Genomic DNA, 17,688 nt, shown 5'->3' on the forward strand with positions numbered 1-17,688 from the left:
TATCACGTTTCACAAAGTCTACCCGTGCATGTCAGCGCGCTTAAAAACCCCCTAAAACCACGCCCCTCGTCCTTTGTGTCAACACAAATATTGGGCCAGTTGACGTTGCGTTATTCCCTGTTCCTTGACCCCTTTACACACTGCCTTGTGTCATCAGGTTGTGTTGTGCTTTAGTCAAGTGCCTGATATGTGCTTCTCTGATTGGACATGGCGCTGATGTTCTGAGCGGGGACACTGCAGGCAACACTCCCCTTCACCTGCTGTTTTCGGTTGCCATAAATAATGCAGTGCTAAACCAAGATCTGGAGGTAGAGAGATTGCGGTGTTTTCAACAGCATCTTCCTACAAAGAGGTTTACTGTCGGCTGTTGACTCTGTTCTTGGACCATGGTGCCAGTGCTAATGTACAGAATAACAGAGGTGACATTGTTTACTGAGAAGACCTGAAACTGTACATAGTAATTGAAGGCACCAACACCGCAGAAGTGGTGTCTGTTTATCGAGACCTAAACTATGCATAATTATGGAAGCTATCCAGCACTGCAGAGGTGATGTCTTTTTTTGAGAGAAGACCTGTAACTGTACATACTTATAGAAGCTATCCAGCACTGGGAAGACCTGAAACTGTACATAGTTATAGAGGCCACTGACATTATTGTTTTCTCAATGTATTCTGAGTAGGGAGTTGCTCTTGGAGAAAACTGGGTTTGAGTGAGTTTAGTTTTGTGCTGCACTAAGCAATATTCCAGTTATATGGCGGCGATCTGTAAATAATCGAGTTGGTGAAGGGATAGCGGGATATGAATAAGTGAGTGAATTTAGTTTTACGCCGCACTCAGCAATATTCCAGCTATATGGTGGCGGTCTGTAAATAATGGAGTCTGGACCAGACAGTCCAGTGATCAACAGCACGATCATAGATCTGGGAACTGGGAACCGATGACATGTGTCAACCAAGTCAGCAAGTCTGATCACCCATCCCATTAGTCGCCTCTTACCACAAGCATAGTTGCAAGCATGGGTTGCTAAAGACCTATTCTACCCAGCACCTTCACAGGTCGGATTTGAGGGTTGTATATAAACTGGTGTACCCTATCATTCCCCCATATGCTTGAAAACGGTATAAGGACCTATACGGAAACATTGCAATTGTTAAAAAAACGATGATCATCCATTGTGTTTTGTCATCTCTACACTAGTAGCTTCTAAAATGCCAATGCAAATCAGGTTTTTGTTCCATTTGAACTTGGCGATTCCTGTATAACGTGTATGCATGGCTGTCAGGGTAACTGTTGGGGAAATACCTCATTGGAATGACGTCATCAGGGGAATTCCTCATCCAAGTTCATTTGCTTTGCTTCAAAAATAGGAGGTCTGCCTATCCAAATCGCGTAGGATCACAACACATGCACCTGCTGTATTGTCTAAATAAAAAAAGGTACTGAACGCACTTTTCACACGCAAGGCATGATGCAATAATACAGAGAACAGCACACGTAAATCCTGCCTAACATGGAATTTCACCAGTCATTTGCAGATGAGAAGGCTTAACATCGACTTGGAAATGCAAGTACAAAAAACAAAACCAGAAACAGATACATCAAACATATAATATCACAGGAGACGAGGTACAAGAACAACAGGAAGTGATGTCATGTGCTTTCATAGTTCTCCGTCTTCATGTCATTGAGACCAAGAGTCTCATTCTGGTCAAAGGTTCGCTCATACTCCACGACCTCCATCTCAGGATCAGGGTCTGGGGCATACACATTCTGAAAAAAAAAAATCATCAGTTTACATTAGATCCTATATGAGCCTGTGACATGGGTATACCCTGTTTTAACTGGTCGACTTCTGACTAACCCAATGTTTTCAGTGAGTATGGTTTTATGCTGCTTTATAAATATTCCAGCAATATCACCGCAGGGCACCCCAGAAATGGGCTTCACACATTGCCAGGAACATTGCAGCAATATCACCGCAGGGCACCCCAGAAATGGGCTTCACACATTGCCAGGAACATTCCAGCAATATCAACGCGGGGCACCCCAGAAATGGACTTCACACATTGCCAGGAACATTCCAGCAATATCACCGGAGGGCACCCCAGAAATGGGCTTCACACATTGCCAGGAACATTGCAGCAATATCATCGCAGGGCACCCCAGAAATGGGCTTCACACATTGCCAGGAACATTGCAGCAATATCACAGCAGGGCACCCTAGAAATGTGCCTCACACATTGCCAGGAACATTGCAGCAATATCACCGCAGGGCACCCTAGAAATGGGCTTCACACATTGCCAGGAACATTGCAGCAATATCATCGCAGGGCACCCCAGAAATGGGCTTCACACATTGCCAGGAACATTGCAGCAATATCACAGCAGGGCACCCTAGAAATGTGCCTCACACATTGCCAGGAACATTGCAGCAATATCACCGCAGGGCACCCCAGAAATGGGCTTCACACATTGCCAGGAATTGAATCCGGGTCTTTGGATTACCAGGCGAACATTTTAACCACCACATCCCGCTAATATTTTGACAGTAACAAAGAACTGCATTTGAATGGAAAATTATCCCCAGTTAGATGTGATATTAAAAGAAACATTTAGCGATCACTTATAATGAACATATCAAAAAAGACCACAAAATTCAAAATGAAGTCACTTAAGAATTGAGTATTCTGAAACACTGTCAACAGCTAAAGTGTACTAGTTTTCCTGCTTGTGAGAGTGATTGAATGAGTTCAGTTTTACGCTACTTTTAGCAATATTCCAGCAATATCACAGCATGGGGCACCAAAAGTGGGATTCACAAACTGTACCCATGTGGGGAATCAAACCCAGTGATTTAACCACTCAGCTACCCAACTGCTCCTTTTATGTTTTCGACCAAAATAATTGACTACACATTTTCTTTTCACTGACAAGATTAAGTAATGAAAAAAATAAGCAAAGATGTTACAAAATTAAAGATAAGATTCAATGGAAGTCCCAACTATTCTAAGATCAACCAATCACAATTCAATTTTCTGTTAGTGACCCCATTCTCATGGATAGATTATTCATTAAAATAAATTCAAGCTGCACTATCCAAATGCAAGGAAGCCCATGATGATCCAGGTTAGAACTAGTCTTCAGCAACCCACAAGATGGCTAACTGCTGACTTCGTTGGACATGTTATTGTATCTCCTTTACATAGGCTGATGCTCATGATCACTGGACTGTCTGGTCCAGACTCTATTATTTACAGACTGCCGCCATATAGCTTGAATACTGTAAAATGGTGTGAAAAACAACAAACCAAAGCAAACAAAAGAAACCAATCACCTGTCAGGATGTATTTGTCAGTTTGTAACTGTTTACTTGATCTTGGTTTCATGTTTCTTATTTATTTAAAAATCTTGACTGAAGCTACTAAACCTTGTGTTTATTTCATATCAACTATACATTCATTCGGGAAATGACTTCAAAAGAGACAATTCAAGGAGAAAAATCTGTGGCAATAGTATTGAAATAGTTTGTCACAACAGACTATCGCTATGACAATAGCTTGTCACAGCAGATCATCACTATCACAAGAGTTGTTTCCCCTCAATAGTCACCACTAGTTGCTTTCCTTTACACACCTGCAGATAGCTGTTCCCTGCAGGATCATCCAGTACCAAGTGGACCCCCATCAACTCGCCAGTCACAATCTGTAACCATGACATGAATAAGTGTTTATTTCTTGTATGCTGCAGGACAGAGCAATTTTTTAGAGATACCATGGAGCTAACAGCCAACCTGACTCTGTCAAACCATTGTCGGATGGAACACATTCTTATTTTCTCTCAGAAATACAGTTTGTTAAGTTTAGAACATGTTCATGATTTGTAGATTCAGACACACTCACTCTGACACTCACTTCTGATAGTGGAGAAATGGATGATCTTGTTGCGGCCAAGTCAAAATTATTTTTTACAAAATAGCAACACAAAATTGTTATGTGCACAAATCAAAGTGACATGCCGATGCCTGAGAAACATTTCGCCTTCTTTTATTTAGCCCAACTATTTACATGTAACTGGGAGACTGAGAATCAGACAGGGTAACAATAATTACAGCCATTCCTTTCCATAACATGGGTCTTAGGTTCCATGGGGTCCCCACGGTATGAGACACTCACATTAATCATAACGCGGCCAAGTAAAATTGTAAAATTCCATGGACATATAGCAATCAAACATCATGGGACATGATAAATGAATTGTCATTCTTGTTTTGCTACCTGTTATTCAAATTTTCTTCCAGTCTGCAGGTGACTCAGTTACAAATGATCCAAAAATATAATACCAAAGAATTTCTATTCTATTATCAGTTATAAGCAGGTATTTCAACAGATATAATATATACTGCTTGTGTAGTTAGTATAAAGTGTGTACATTTTTCACATAATAATTAACATAGGCTCAACACTTATACGGATACCCTGTACTTATGACACAGCTTGACAAGTCACATGGGTACTGATTTGCCGGTGTACATGCTACCTTGGCTGTAAATAAATGTCAGCTTCATGGATGAGGAGGTGGCAGTCGGTTCATGACTGCTGAGAATAATGTGAAAGAACAGCTATTGCAGTAGGTGCAAAAGGTGGATCTCACAAGCATGGCAAGTGGAAGTATGAGTGTACAAATGAGGTGATGCATTTCACGGTTTCTCTGAAGTAACTGTAAAGATTTGCAGAGTGACATGGGACTAAATAAATGAAATCAAGGAAGACTGTTTCATTACACATGTGTTTTCTGATATACAGCTATTTCAGATGATGCTGTTTACTCTGTGCAATAATGTGGTGTGTTGCAACGCAGTTGTGAAACATGAAACTTTATGGATGAATGCATCACTTATCATCCAGTGTTCTGCTGTTCACATCATTATACAAGAAAATCCTAACTGTTTCTAAAGCCTATGAAAGCCTATAACATAAGGACATGTACAGAGAAAACACTTTCAAATTTCGATCTGCACTGAATTTTGCTAGTTTACAGTACGATTAACCGAGCAAAAACAGCAGATTTGTTGCTGTTTCCAGTGACATGAAGATGTCTGATCTCTGGGTAACCATTTTTAGTTGGTGCCATAGATTACACTATATTTTTACCAAAATCCAAGTTATTGCCAGGGATGACTTACCATTGTTTACAGTTAAATGTGTCCATGACTGAACCACCACTTTCAAGACACAAGTACATCCTCTATTCACTTTTCACTAAATCGCATCAGAGGCTGTCAAATTTCATAAGGAGCAATTGCAAGTGTTCTCACCTTTTGTAATTTTTCGCAGAATCCTGTGATTTTGTTCACCATCCCTGGTTGTGAGCTGTCCCCATGGAAGAAAGGATTGCTATCTTTTAACTGAAAACACAATATTGACTGGATAAGAAATTCTTACCTTTCCTAACAAAAACAATATAATCAAAATAATGTTTTTGGTACAATGTATGGCAATGTCCCCTGCTGCTAAAGAAGAACAAAATATTTATCACATATGTCTGCCTAATCACCCAGTGTAGGCAGTCAAAATATTGACGACACTGGGTGCAATGTTTTATGAGATATCGCTTCCACATAAGTTTGAAAATTGGTCAAAGTGTTGTGGTGACCTTGAAGATAAGGTTAAGCTCATCCAAATCAACTGGTGTCTTTGTAATCCCCAAATGTAGGCTGTCACCAAATTTGACAATATTGGGTACCACAGTTCATGATATTGTGGTAAGAAGAGTTTCAAAAGTTGTCAAAGCGTCGTGGTGATCTTGAAAATAAGGTCAATGTCACCATAATTGACTGGTGTCTTTGTCATCCCCTACTGAAGGCTGTCACCAAATTTGAAGAGATTGGATACAACAGTTCATGAGATACTGCATTATCAAGAATCAGGACGTACATACAGGCACTAGGGAATACACAGTCCCAATAAAAAATAGGGACAATAAAACACAAATTGTATCACATCATTACCTGCCCTTGTATATCACACAGGAGACCCTCCACAGTGGTAAACTTGCCACCAAGTGTCCCCATCTCTGTCTCGAAGTCCAGTTCAGGGATCAAAATGCTGCATGTCTCACTCTGTAAACAAGCCCATTCATACACACTTCAACAATCACATACAAATGTTGAATGATTCTTACTTATCCCTTCACCCAAAAAATTTTCCATGGGTAAATACTCATACTTCTTCGAAAGTGAGAGAGTATTCCAGCTATATGGCAGCAATCTCCGGAGTCCAGACCAGGCACTCTAGTATCAACAGCATGAGCATCGATCTGCACGATTGGGAACCAATGACATGTGTCAACCAAGTCAGCATGCCTGACCACCCGACCCCATTAGTCACCTCATATGACAAGCATAGTCACCTTTTATGCCTCAAAAGACTCCTTCAATATCTGTCATTATACAGATTCAGTTACTCATTGTATTAAGCCAACACATTAAGAGCAAAACAACTAAAGCATTGCTACAATGCTATTTATAGACTGATAACTGTAAGGAGCCTTTGCAAAATGATGAGTTACTCCATTGTATGACTTCTGTTCCATTTTACATATGATGCTTTGATAAATAACAACAATATTCCAGCTATATGGTAGGTGTTTGTAGTCCTGACCAGATAATCCAGAGGACAACAGCACAAGCATCAATCTATGCAATTTGGATACGCTGACATGTGTTAACTAAATCAGCAAGCCAAACCACCCAATCCTCTTAATTGCCTCACACGACAAGCATGGGTTAATGAAGACCAATTCTAAACCATATCTCCATGAATCTTCTCACCTTGAGCACATCTCTGGACATGTCACTAGGATCTGTTATCTTCAGAGATATCTTGCGACCTTTGGCTTCAATGGCACCTCCTCCTTTCACCTCAGTGTCACGGTAACCACAAGCATCGCAATTGGTCGCCATGATAACAACTTCTTTAAAATGGGGAATATCTTGGAGTTGTTAAGGATGCTAATTAGTTACAACAGATTCAGACACAGAGTGCATAATACATTTTTTTCTGACTATTTCAGTCATTTCAAGCAGACAACACAAATTTAAGACCACACTGAAAAAGACAACAGACCACCAGAAAGATCAACAATTAAGCTCTTACTACCAGTCAAACAAGATATCTGAATGAGCAATCACACAGAGCTCAACTCTAAAAATAATAACAAGTGTTTGCCTCAAATATTGCAATGTCCCCATTGCTAAAGAAGAATGACAAGATGCCTGAAACACGTGCTTAATCACCCAACATAGGCTGTCAACAAAATTGAAGCCATTGGGTTCCATGTTTTATGAGATACAGTGTTAACAAGAGTTTGAAAAGTGGTCAAAGAGACGTAGAGACCTTGAGAATAAGGTCAAGGCCACCCAAATAAACTGGTGTCTGCATAATCCCCCAATGTAGGCTGTCACCTCATTTGAAGACATTGGGCAAAACAATTCATGAGATATCATGTTAGCAAGAGTTTGAAAAGTGGTCAGATTCATGGTGAATTGAAAATACAGTCAAGGCTGCCCAAATAAACTGGTCTCTGCATAATCCCCCAATGTAGGCGGTCACCAAATTTGAAAACATTAGGTACAACAGTCATGAGATAAGGCATTAGCAAGAATTGGACAGCGCTGAATACATAGTCCCCCGTTCTGCACTGTGGTGGGGGTCAATAAGGCCGCATACATAGCTCTGAACCAAAGATGCCAACCCAATAGTAAAATCATAGACATTGGCATCTCCCTCTGAACTCCACGCTGCAGAGGAGCTCTAAGCGCATAATGGATAACATAACATACGATAACTACGATAGCTGTATGTGTGGTGCTAGAAGTTTAACAGTCATATGAATTATCCCACTAACTTCAACACCTGCCAGACTTTTATCAAACCCATAGATGTCACACATTGTGACAATGTCACTCACTCACTGCAACAACTACTCTACGAGGGGTATACGAAACATATCACAAATACAGGGTAAGGAGTATTTATTCATGAACATGTGTTTGATATCAAGGAAGCACTGCATTGTGGACCTGCTGCTTATAACATTCATGGTTAGCACTCATGATTGAAACGGTGTGTTAGGGCTGTCTGTGTCTTTTTTCATAATCGATAAGTTTCATAATTTACAGAGGAATTCAAAGTTTATAGTCCATTCTAATAACCATGAATAAGAACTGAACTCTTAAAATTTGAATTCAACAAATATGTAAATGAACTGCAATAGCCTTACTAGATACCTGAGGAGGCAAGGGGAGATGAATCTGTTCCCCTTCACAGATCTATTCTAGTGAGTGAGTGAGTGAGTGAGTTTAGCTTTACCAACATTCCAGCAAATTCAAAGCATATGACACAAGAAGCGGGCTTCCCACATTGAACCCATGTGGGGAACTGAGCCCTTTTTATCGGTGTCACTAGCAAAAACTTTTAACTAGTAGGCTATTCAACTGCCCCTGTAGTTGTCTAGAACAATGACAGTCTTTACAACCATCTTAACCTGGAACTACACAGACATACACACAGTAAGGCTGTAACTGGATACTGACCATCTTCATCTTTGTGTCGGAGGGCGCCTGACAGTTCGGGCAGTTGGACCGGAACTCCATGACCTTGAAACATATAGGTAGTAACCATGGTGACGGAAATAAAGGTCATATTATGACATGCATGTTTTATCTAAGCTCAAAATTGAGTAAGACATGGAAGGACTCCTTTCTAACATCAACTGACCTCATCATTGCTGACAGCTTCCCCATTTTTGGCAATATCTGGCGTCTCTTCTGTCTCCTCCTGAAAATAGTAAGTATAGTTTTACAATGCTTTTAGCAATATTCCAGCATTATCGTAATGGACACCAGAAATGGGCCTCACACACTGCACGTACATGGGGAATCGAACCTGTGTTAAGATGACCAAATACTTTATCCACTTGGCTACCCCTCCGCCCTGAAAATAGTCATCGAGTCTAGGGTTGAACGTATTAACATTGACCATTGGGTCTAATATGTTCTAGGTGCAGATAAGTTAAAAATATATTCACCTGAGCATTAAAAGAGGCACAATAAGTGATTGAGTGAGAGTACCGATTTATGCCGTTTTTAGCAGGTAGGGGCACACCAGAACTGGGCCTCAAACATTGTATCCATGAGGGGAATGGACCCTAGGTGTTCAGCGTGATCAGTTAATGCTTTAACCAGTAGGTTACCCCATTGTGCATGAATAATGCATGGAAATGGTTACACTAGCATGTATTGTTAATCACACATGGAAATGTTCTGAACTGGACCAGAATATAAGCAAACACACACTAGAAGTCACCTAAAATGCCACTTCAATCTTGCAAATCCATTATTCTCCACTTATTTCTCATGGTATGTTTTATTTAAATAATCATGGCAAAAGTCATTGACTTAATTGGTCACAACGAATGAGAGTGACCTCCCTTGAACATGCTAATGAAAACAATGCAATCCCGAAAGTATCTAATGCTGTATTTAGTAATACTTCAGCTTTGTCACAACGTCTTTACAGAGTAGTCAGCTGTAACATGTTGCATAGATCACAGCAGCATGTAATAATATCATGATATGAATTGAGGTTTGACAGCAAACAGCTTTACTTCCCCCCTCCCACAATGACCAGGGATGGCAACAGGAAAATTGGTTTTCAGCTGAAAACTTGATATTGTGTCATCGAATGGCAGTTCAGACGACTCACAAAATTGATCAGTTTGAAACATAATCAGCGGAAATCCGCAGATCAGCAGATTAGCACATCATTGTATCCAAATTGCGTTGATTGATGCTCATGTTGTTGATCACTTAAAACTGACCTTAAAATTTACAAACCGCTGCCATATAGCTGGAATATTGCTGAGAGCAGGGTTATACAATAAATACACAAACATATCCACTGCTGTGCTACATACCTCGTTCAGTCCGAGGTGTTCATTCTGCTCTTTAGATCTGGTGTAGTGAGTGACGGTCATCTCTTTATCACGCTTTGGCGCATGCGTGCTTCATGTTAAAGACAGTACAAGGATGGAGGTGAGTTAAAATGTTGACATTTCTTTTGTTTTCTTTTTAATTCCTATGGAAGGTTAATATTTGTATGTGGTTATTTCACTTCTATAGCGACCTTCATGCAGGTGTATGGCTATCTGTCCTTGTCCATGCTACAACAGTATTATAGACAAAGACAGCATGACGACAGCATGACGACACAGGACACGGGAAATGTACCCATGTGAGGAATCAAACCTGAATCTTCGGCGTGACAAGCACACGTTTTAACTACTAAGTGACCCATGAAGATCCGGGTTAGAATTGGTCTTTAGTAATCCATTTTTGTCGTAAGAGGGGATTGACAGGATCAGGTCAGGCTTGCTGACCTGTGGAAACACCATGGCATATCGCAAGCATATTGATGCATGTTCATGATGTTGATGAACAGATTGTCTGGTCCAGACTCAATTGTTTACAGACCACTGCCAAATAGTAGGGATGTTGTTAAATATGGGTATAAACCACAGACAAACCTAATGAAGGTATAAATATTTCAGGAAGGATATGGATTTTCAACGAAGCTGTTTCCTGATGGGTCATCTACAACCTGAAACACAAACACACATTTATACAAACTGTATTTTTTTGGTGCACCTTTAGGAAACAGCACCAAAACTTCTCTGGACGAGGTTAGGATGACTCCACTCAATGAAATACATTAACCAGGCCTTTCAATCCCACAACCCTTTATTCTCACCATTCTCCCCACCGATAACCAGTGAGGTCTTAACAATCCTCTCTGCTACTCCAAAACACATTGGTGTTACATACAACCTACCAGTTTAAAAGGTTCCTTCATTTCCCGTAGCTTTTCCAGTTTTTCCACAAAAGCATCAATCTGTGCCGCTATATCAGGATATTGGATCTGAAGAACACATGACATCAAATTTACCACAAACATGACAGTATGATAGTTTGGTTGGCTTTCCTATCTGTTCAGTCACATGAGCCAAATAGCATGTCGTCTGTGAATTTTAGCTTTCATTTCAACAAATCCTAGTACACTTCCCATCTCTACTGCATGCTGCTTTCAACAATTTTCCACCAAAATCATGGCAGGGGATATCAGGCTTCAGACAGTGTATTCTTGTGGGGAATAGAACCAGGTCTTCATTGTGACAAGCGAATGTTTTAACCACTAAGCTGCCTACAGCCCTTTTAAGAAAAGTGTGTTGAGAAATTTTAAATGCATCCAAACTGATATGAGGAAAGTTCAGGAGAGTGATTATGGTTTTGCACCACTTAAAGCAATATTCCAGCAAAATATCACGTTGGGGGTCTGAGCGAGTGAGTATGGTTTTATGCCGTTTTTAACAATATGCCAGTAATATCACAATGGGAACACCAGAAATGGGCTTCACACTTTGTACCCATGTGGAGAATCAAACTGTTTCAACCACTTGGCGATATCACTGCCTTGAGGAATGGTCAGCATACCCGACGTAGAACTTGATCCTGGTTCAGACCTTCCACTGCCCTTTGTATGATGCCTTCGACTGTTGTCAACACTGGAACAATCATCACGTAACATCCTCAGCTCACATGGGTATTTACTCGATGTTTCAATCCTCAAACTGATAGTTTTGTGAAAGAGGGCAACACCATGTCCACTTGTATTACTATTAGCAATATTCCAAGCAATATCATGGCAGGAGACAGCAAAAATGAGCTTCACACATGTGGGGAATCGAAACTGGGTTTTCGGTGTGACAGGCTAATGCTTTAACTTCTGGACTACCTCTGGACTACCCCCCGAACCCAACAATGACAGGGTGGTGAATAGTTTGATGTAAAAACCAACAGTCATACTTACCTCCCTTATTTGGCGGTGACTCAAACTCAAGCTCTGGAATTGACACAGTGGCAAAATTTGTCTGCACTACTTGCCTATTTAAATCCTAGAAAAAAAAAAAATGAAATATTGTCTATGAAACTACTGACTCAGTTAAATTTTAGCGAATCAACTTGACCACAATACTTAAATCTGGAGATGTAGTTAGTCATATCTTGAATATAATGGATATGGTGTTATCTATTTGCAGAAACTATACAGTATGGTCATGGTTTAATACATAACATGGACGACTGACTGTTACCGGGGTACAAATCAAATCTGTATATATATCATTATTGATATTTTTAATATTAAATATGAAATGATAAACACAATCAATTTGAGACATCTGACAGACAAAACATGGAATGGTACGTGTTGTTAAATCAGAAGTTAAGTATTGTAGCATTTCAGAGCAAAACAAACAAAATAATCATCATGTCACGTATCACTGCCTGAAAACTCACAAAGCACTTTTGGAATAGTGTATCATTTCATTACGTTTGTCAATGCAATAACTGGTTCCATAAACAAGGTCAGGAAGGGTGGGGAAAGGGGATGGGGGTTAGGTTCAGAGGAGATGGAGACAGTGTTGTTGGCAAGAGAGGGGTTGATGAGAGAGAGATTTGGGTCAGTGGGGTTGGTGTGGGGTTAGGGTATAGGAGCTTGGTAAGATTGAGAGGGATGAAGAGAGTGGGGTCAGGGTTGAGGGAGTTGGTATAAGCGTTGGAGAGAGTGGGGTTAGGGGAGTTAATGAGAATGTTGGAGAGAGTGATGTTAGGCAGTGAGTTGGTGGGAGGGTTGGAGTGAGTGCGGTTATGGTCAGGTGAGTTGGTGAGAGGGTTGGAGAGAGTGTGGTTAGGGTCAGGTGAGTTGGTGAGAGGGTTGGAGTGAGTGTGGTTAGGGTCAGGTGAGTTGGTGAGAGGGTTGGAGAGAGTGATGTTAGGCAGTGAGTTGGTGAGAGGGTTGGAGTGAGTGTGGTTAGGGTCAGGTGAGTTGGTGAGAGAGTTGGAGAGAGTGATGTTAGGCAGTGAGTTGGTGAGAGGGTTGGAGTGAGTGTGGTTAGGTTCAGGTGAGTTGGTGAGAGGGTTGGAGTGAGTGTGGTGAGGGTCAGGTGAGTTGGTGAGAGGGTTGGAGTGAGTGTGGTGAGGGTCAGGTGAGTTGGTGAGAGAGTTGGAGAGAGTGATGTTAGGCAGTGAGTTGGTGGGAGGGTTGGAGTGAGTGCGGTTATGGTCAGGGGAGTTGGTGGGAGGGTTGGAGAGAGTGTGGTTAGGGTCAGGTGAGTTGGTGAGAGGGTTGGAGAAAGTGATGTTAGGCAGTGAGTTGGTGAGAGGGTTGGAGTGAGTGTGGTTAGGGTCAGGTGAGTTGGTGAGAGGGTTGGAGAGAGTGTGGTTAGGGTCAGGTGAGTTGGTGAGAGGGTTGGAGAGAGTGATGTTAGGCAGTGAGTTGGTGGGAGGGTTGGAGTGAGTGCGGTTATGGTCAGGGGAGTTGGTGAGAGGGTTGGAGAGAGTGATGTTAGGCAGTGAGTTGGTGAGAGGATTGGAGTGAGTGTGGTGAGGGTCAGGTGAGTTGGTGAGAGGGTTGGAGAGAGTGTGGTTAGGGTCAGGTGAGTTGGTGAGAGAGTTGGAGGGAGTGATGTTGGGCAGTGAGTTGGTGGGAGGGTTGGAGTGAGTGTGGTTAGGGTCAGGTGAGAGAGTTGGAGAGAGTGATGTTAGGCAGTGAGTTGGTGGGAGGGTTGGAGTGAGTGTGGTTAGGGTCAGGTGAGTTGGTGAGAGGGTTGGAGAGAGTGATGTTAGGCAGTGAGTTGGTGAGAGGGTTGGAGTGAGTGTGGTTATGGTCAGGGGAGTTGGTGAGAGGGTTGGAGAGAGTGATGTTAGGCAGTGAGTTGGTGAGAGGGTTGGAGTGAGTGTGGTTAGGGTCAGGTGAGTTGGTGAGAGGGTTGGAGTGAGTGTGGTTAGGGTCGGGGGAGTTGGTGAGCAAGTTGAGAGGGTGGGGTTAGGGACGGGAATTGGTGGAGTAGGGTTAGATGAGATGTGGGTTGGATGTTAGATGTAGGTTGGTGAGATGTGGGCTGGAATCCAAAAGACTGATCCTTCAAACAAACTTAATTGCATTACACAAGGAAAGCAATGACAGGCTGAGTAAGGTAACTGTTCCACTCACTTCTTTGTGTTTGATAAGGACCTCATAACGCACTCCTCTGTCTTGTATCCTTCCACCAGGCTGTAGTTCCGCATTCCGATAACCACAGTGATCACAGGTGAATGAAGACACAATCACTTCTCGGAAAAATGGAATCCTTGTTAAAAATAATCTTGTAGTGCCCTGAAAATAAAACAATAATGAACAGGTGAGAACAGGTGAAAAATACCTGCTTATTTCAACATGGCTGATCAAATGAATTTTTTGAAAGGTGTTCAGAAGCCAAACAAAAATGAATATGTGACAAGCATTTACTTGATGAAGGAGCAAGAATAAAATCTGAAACATTATGTAAAGTTGTATTCCACAACTTCTAAAATGCCAATCAAACAGATCATATGTAGGGAATTATGATACTCCACTGACATCGACCTCTTTGGCAAAAAAAGATCAAAATTATTTATACTGTAATCAAATTGCCTTTGATTGAAGAGGAACACTAAATATTATTGCCTTTTCTTCCATAAACTGCTTCCTGAGTACTGACCTGGTCCTCACAGTTGACACAAAAGCTCTCGATCTCTGTAATCTCTGGGGTGCTTTCATCACAAGTGATGTCTCGGAATAGTGGTGCACCCTCAATGGTGGATTCCTGCTGCTCGTCTGCCATACTGGTATTCTTGCTGCAAGACAATTCTACATTAACCAGCCATAAACTGTTTGTAAAGAAAAAATTGACTGAACCATCACAAGGGTGAGTGAGTATGGTTTTACTTGAGAAGTACAAGTGTTGACAAAGTTTACCTGGCTGTCCTTTTCTCTGCTTCCCTCCCACGTAATAAACAGTGAAGTGAATTTCTAACTGATGAAAAAGAGTTTGGGTACAGGTTTTTCATGAACATCTTGCCCCGTAATATTTATCAACTACCTTTCTAAACGGTACAGTTACAGAATACTGGATACCTTGTGTGACGTCACACGAACCCTAATGCAAACACTAAGTCTTACCCGATTGTACACCTTACCCTAACCCTAACCAAATGTAAACTTAGTCTAATCTGACTCTCATTTCAACGGGGGAAAACTGAAAAATATTTAACAGAAGTCGTAAAGGGCCCAAACTGTAAAATATGAATGAAAGTCAAGATACTGGGACTTGTAACGCTGAAAACTGTGATCAAGTTATGTGTTATCAATAACCGGGACTTCGCACCGTACAATAGGATCCTTGGGTTATAGCTAAAACGGCACCACAGCAGAACGGCACCAAAATCGTTTGGTGAAAATGACACCAAATTGGCGAAAACGGCTATTGATCAAAGGGCTAAAACGTCACCATATATCAAACATTGTTATATTGACTTTATTATTATGTTGACTTTATTGTTTAATTGTTTGTAATGTTTAGATGTTTATTTCTCAAGTTATCAAGCAATCTTTTGGGTTGTTTGGTGGTCCTGAAAAGGACCTTTGAGATAAGAGTTTATTAAACTCAATGGATGGGCCCATGAATTGCCGCATATCTCGTCAGGAGTTCGGACAAGGAAAGATCGCCATCCTTGAACTGGTTCCACAGTGAGAAAACCTCATCATGCCTTGCCGATGACGTTTACAATCCAATAACGTCTACTTACCTAATATATATGTTTTTATTTCACAAAGTCTATTAACGAAACACTAAATGTTTATCCAAAGTTCACAATACAATAAAGTCATCATATCAATGTTCATCCTTTTTAAAATTGTATATGGTGACGTTTTCGCCATAACATTTGTAGCCGTTTTCGCTAAGGGAAAGTTCCGTTCTGTCCAAACAGTGACGTTTTCGCCAGGTGCCGTTTTGCTGTGGTGACGTTTTAGCCCGGATCCTAGGCATGCAGGAACACGACGTTTAGCTTGCTGAACTACCGGATCCTGGATGAAGCGTTTCATGCCCCTGTGAGTCAAGATCCTGTCATTGTTACACCCATAGACTTAGATGATTCTATGAACGATTAGGTTAACGAATTTGTAAACAATTCAAACAATAAAAAGATAACAAGGTGAAAGCAGACGACCTGCATGTCACACTTCGAGAAAAATCTCTAAAGAAACTAGTCTCATCATTTGACAATCAACTCATGGATGTCTTCGTGAGCTTATGGTTCAGTCAGTGTGATATTCTAACTTCGCCTTGTCATGAACAGATTGTTATAAATTATATTTCAAAACGTTTTACCTCTTTCAACAGGTCAGGGATATATGTATCAATATATTTCCCAAACACGTGCACATGCAATAACACCGGAAGTTTTTGTAATGCGTGAAAGCATTCGGCATTAATCGTACATTTACGATTATTCGTTGATAAACTCGTACTCTGATACAGAGCCGACATCATTAAATGTGAAACGTTTAGAATTCGGAAATACCGCTGTATGGAGCTGACAATTACGTGAACTCTACTACAGAGCGTCCGAGTAAGTCAGCGCAGGAGTCATTATTTTAGGCATAATATTGTCAATGTGGGGAGCACTGTCCCGAGGCTGAGTAGTTCCGATTGTTATGAAGCAACGACATCTAAGCCGGTTCCCGGCTTCCCGTGCGCATTTCAATTTGCTTTTGCTGTGATATGAGATATTACAGACGAGACCCGGTGTGTATTGGCGATTTACTTATGAAAAATGCAAACTCTTAAAATGATCTGATTTACTAGTTTTTGGTAAGAATTTCACCCGTACCCACAATAAAGTTTAACGACGAGGAATTATTTCTTTTAGTGGCATTTTCACGCAGATCTACTTTTTTTATGATTATGTTATGGGATATTTATATAGCATGCTCAAGGTGTAGTCCAGCATATAACTAGACGACTTCGCACTATACCAAGGTGTGCTCGACGTCTCGATGTAGGCTTTGGCTGGAATACGAGTTTATTCATATGAACTAGCTCAAGGTGCTGGTATGTTTTCCCCTGGATCATTGGATGTCAATCTCGCCCATCCTATTATCAATCTCAACTCCCTGGGGATAACACAACTCTTGCTGCTTCTATGTGCAGTGAGGTAATGTGACTTTCTCATCCTTACGAGATACCCAGTCACAGCTCAGTGGACTTGGACATATAGTCACAGTACTTTGTCCGCTTTTACTGCACATTGCTACATCCTCACATTTAGGTGTGCTTGCACTTATTTATTCGTGTGGACGCATTTCACAAAGCTTGTAAACCCAAGATCTTGTAACTTTTCTTGTAGCATTCATACCTCCTGTCAGTAATACTGACATACAGCAATCCTAGAGCTATGAGAGCTGTGTGAAACAGGACCCTGTTCATTTACCATTGGAAAAGGCGCCTAACTCGGAGCTTGTGTTTGAATCCTTCATGGGCCTCCAATGGTGGAGCCTGAAGGGGTGGATCAGGCGGTTCGAAACGCACACACCCAACAGCCCTACCCTCTACACCTTTTTGAAAATGACTTATGATCACATTGAAGTTTTTTCTTGCATTGACGGAGCCAGTGTAGGGGTTCGTGGGGTTCGAAATTCCTGGATCCACCAATGGACTCAGCCTCCAAAAGAACTAAAATGGTTACTTCACTAAGAAAGTGTGATCCCAAA

At 41.2% G+C, this 17,688-nt stretch overlaps 1 protein-coding gene across 1 annotated transcript; it reads right to left on the bottom strand.

The window, feature by feature from the left end:
* Positions 1-1,593: 1,593 nt before the first annotated feature.
* On the bottom strand, positions 1,594-16,442 carry LOC137288479 (zinc finger protein ZPR1-like). The gene is made up of 15 exons (XM_067820792.1): positions 16,307-16,442; positions 14,636-14,771; positions 14,110-14,271; positions 11,926-12,010; positions 11,550-11,620; positions 10,891-10,977; positions 10,619-10,659; positions 9,977-10,061; positions 8,779-8,838; positions 8,591-8,657; positions 6,831-6,991; positions 6,009-6,119; positions 5,316-5,405; positions 3,635-3,703; positions 1,594-1,771 (listed from the first exon to the last, which is right to left on the bottom strand). Exons 2-15 carry the CDS (start codon positions 14,756-14,758, stop codon positions 1,652-1,654), a joined length of 1,332 nt encoding a protein of 443 aa, XP_067676893.1. The 5' UTR covers positions 14,759-14,771; positions 16,307-16,442; the 3' UTR covers positions 1,594-1,651.
* Positions 16,443-17,688: the final 1,246 nt, after the last annotated feature.

Source organism: Haliotis asinina, chromosome 1, assembly GCF_037392515.1.
Source record: "Haliotis asinina isolate JCU_RB_2024 chromosome 1, JCU_Hal_asi_v2, whole genome shotgun sequence".
Lineage (NCBI taxonomy): Eukaryota > Metazoa > Mollusca > Gastropoda > Lepetellida > Haliotidae > Haliotis > Haliotis asinina.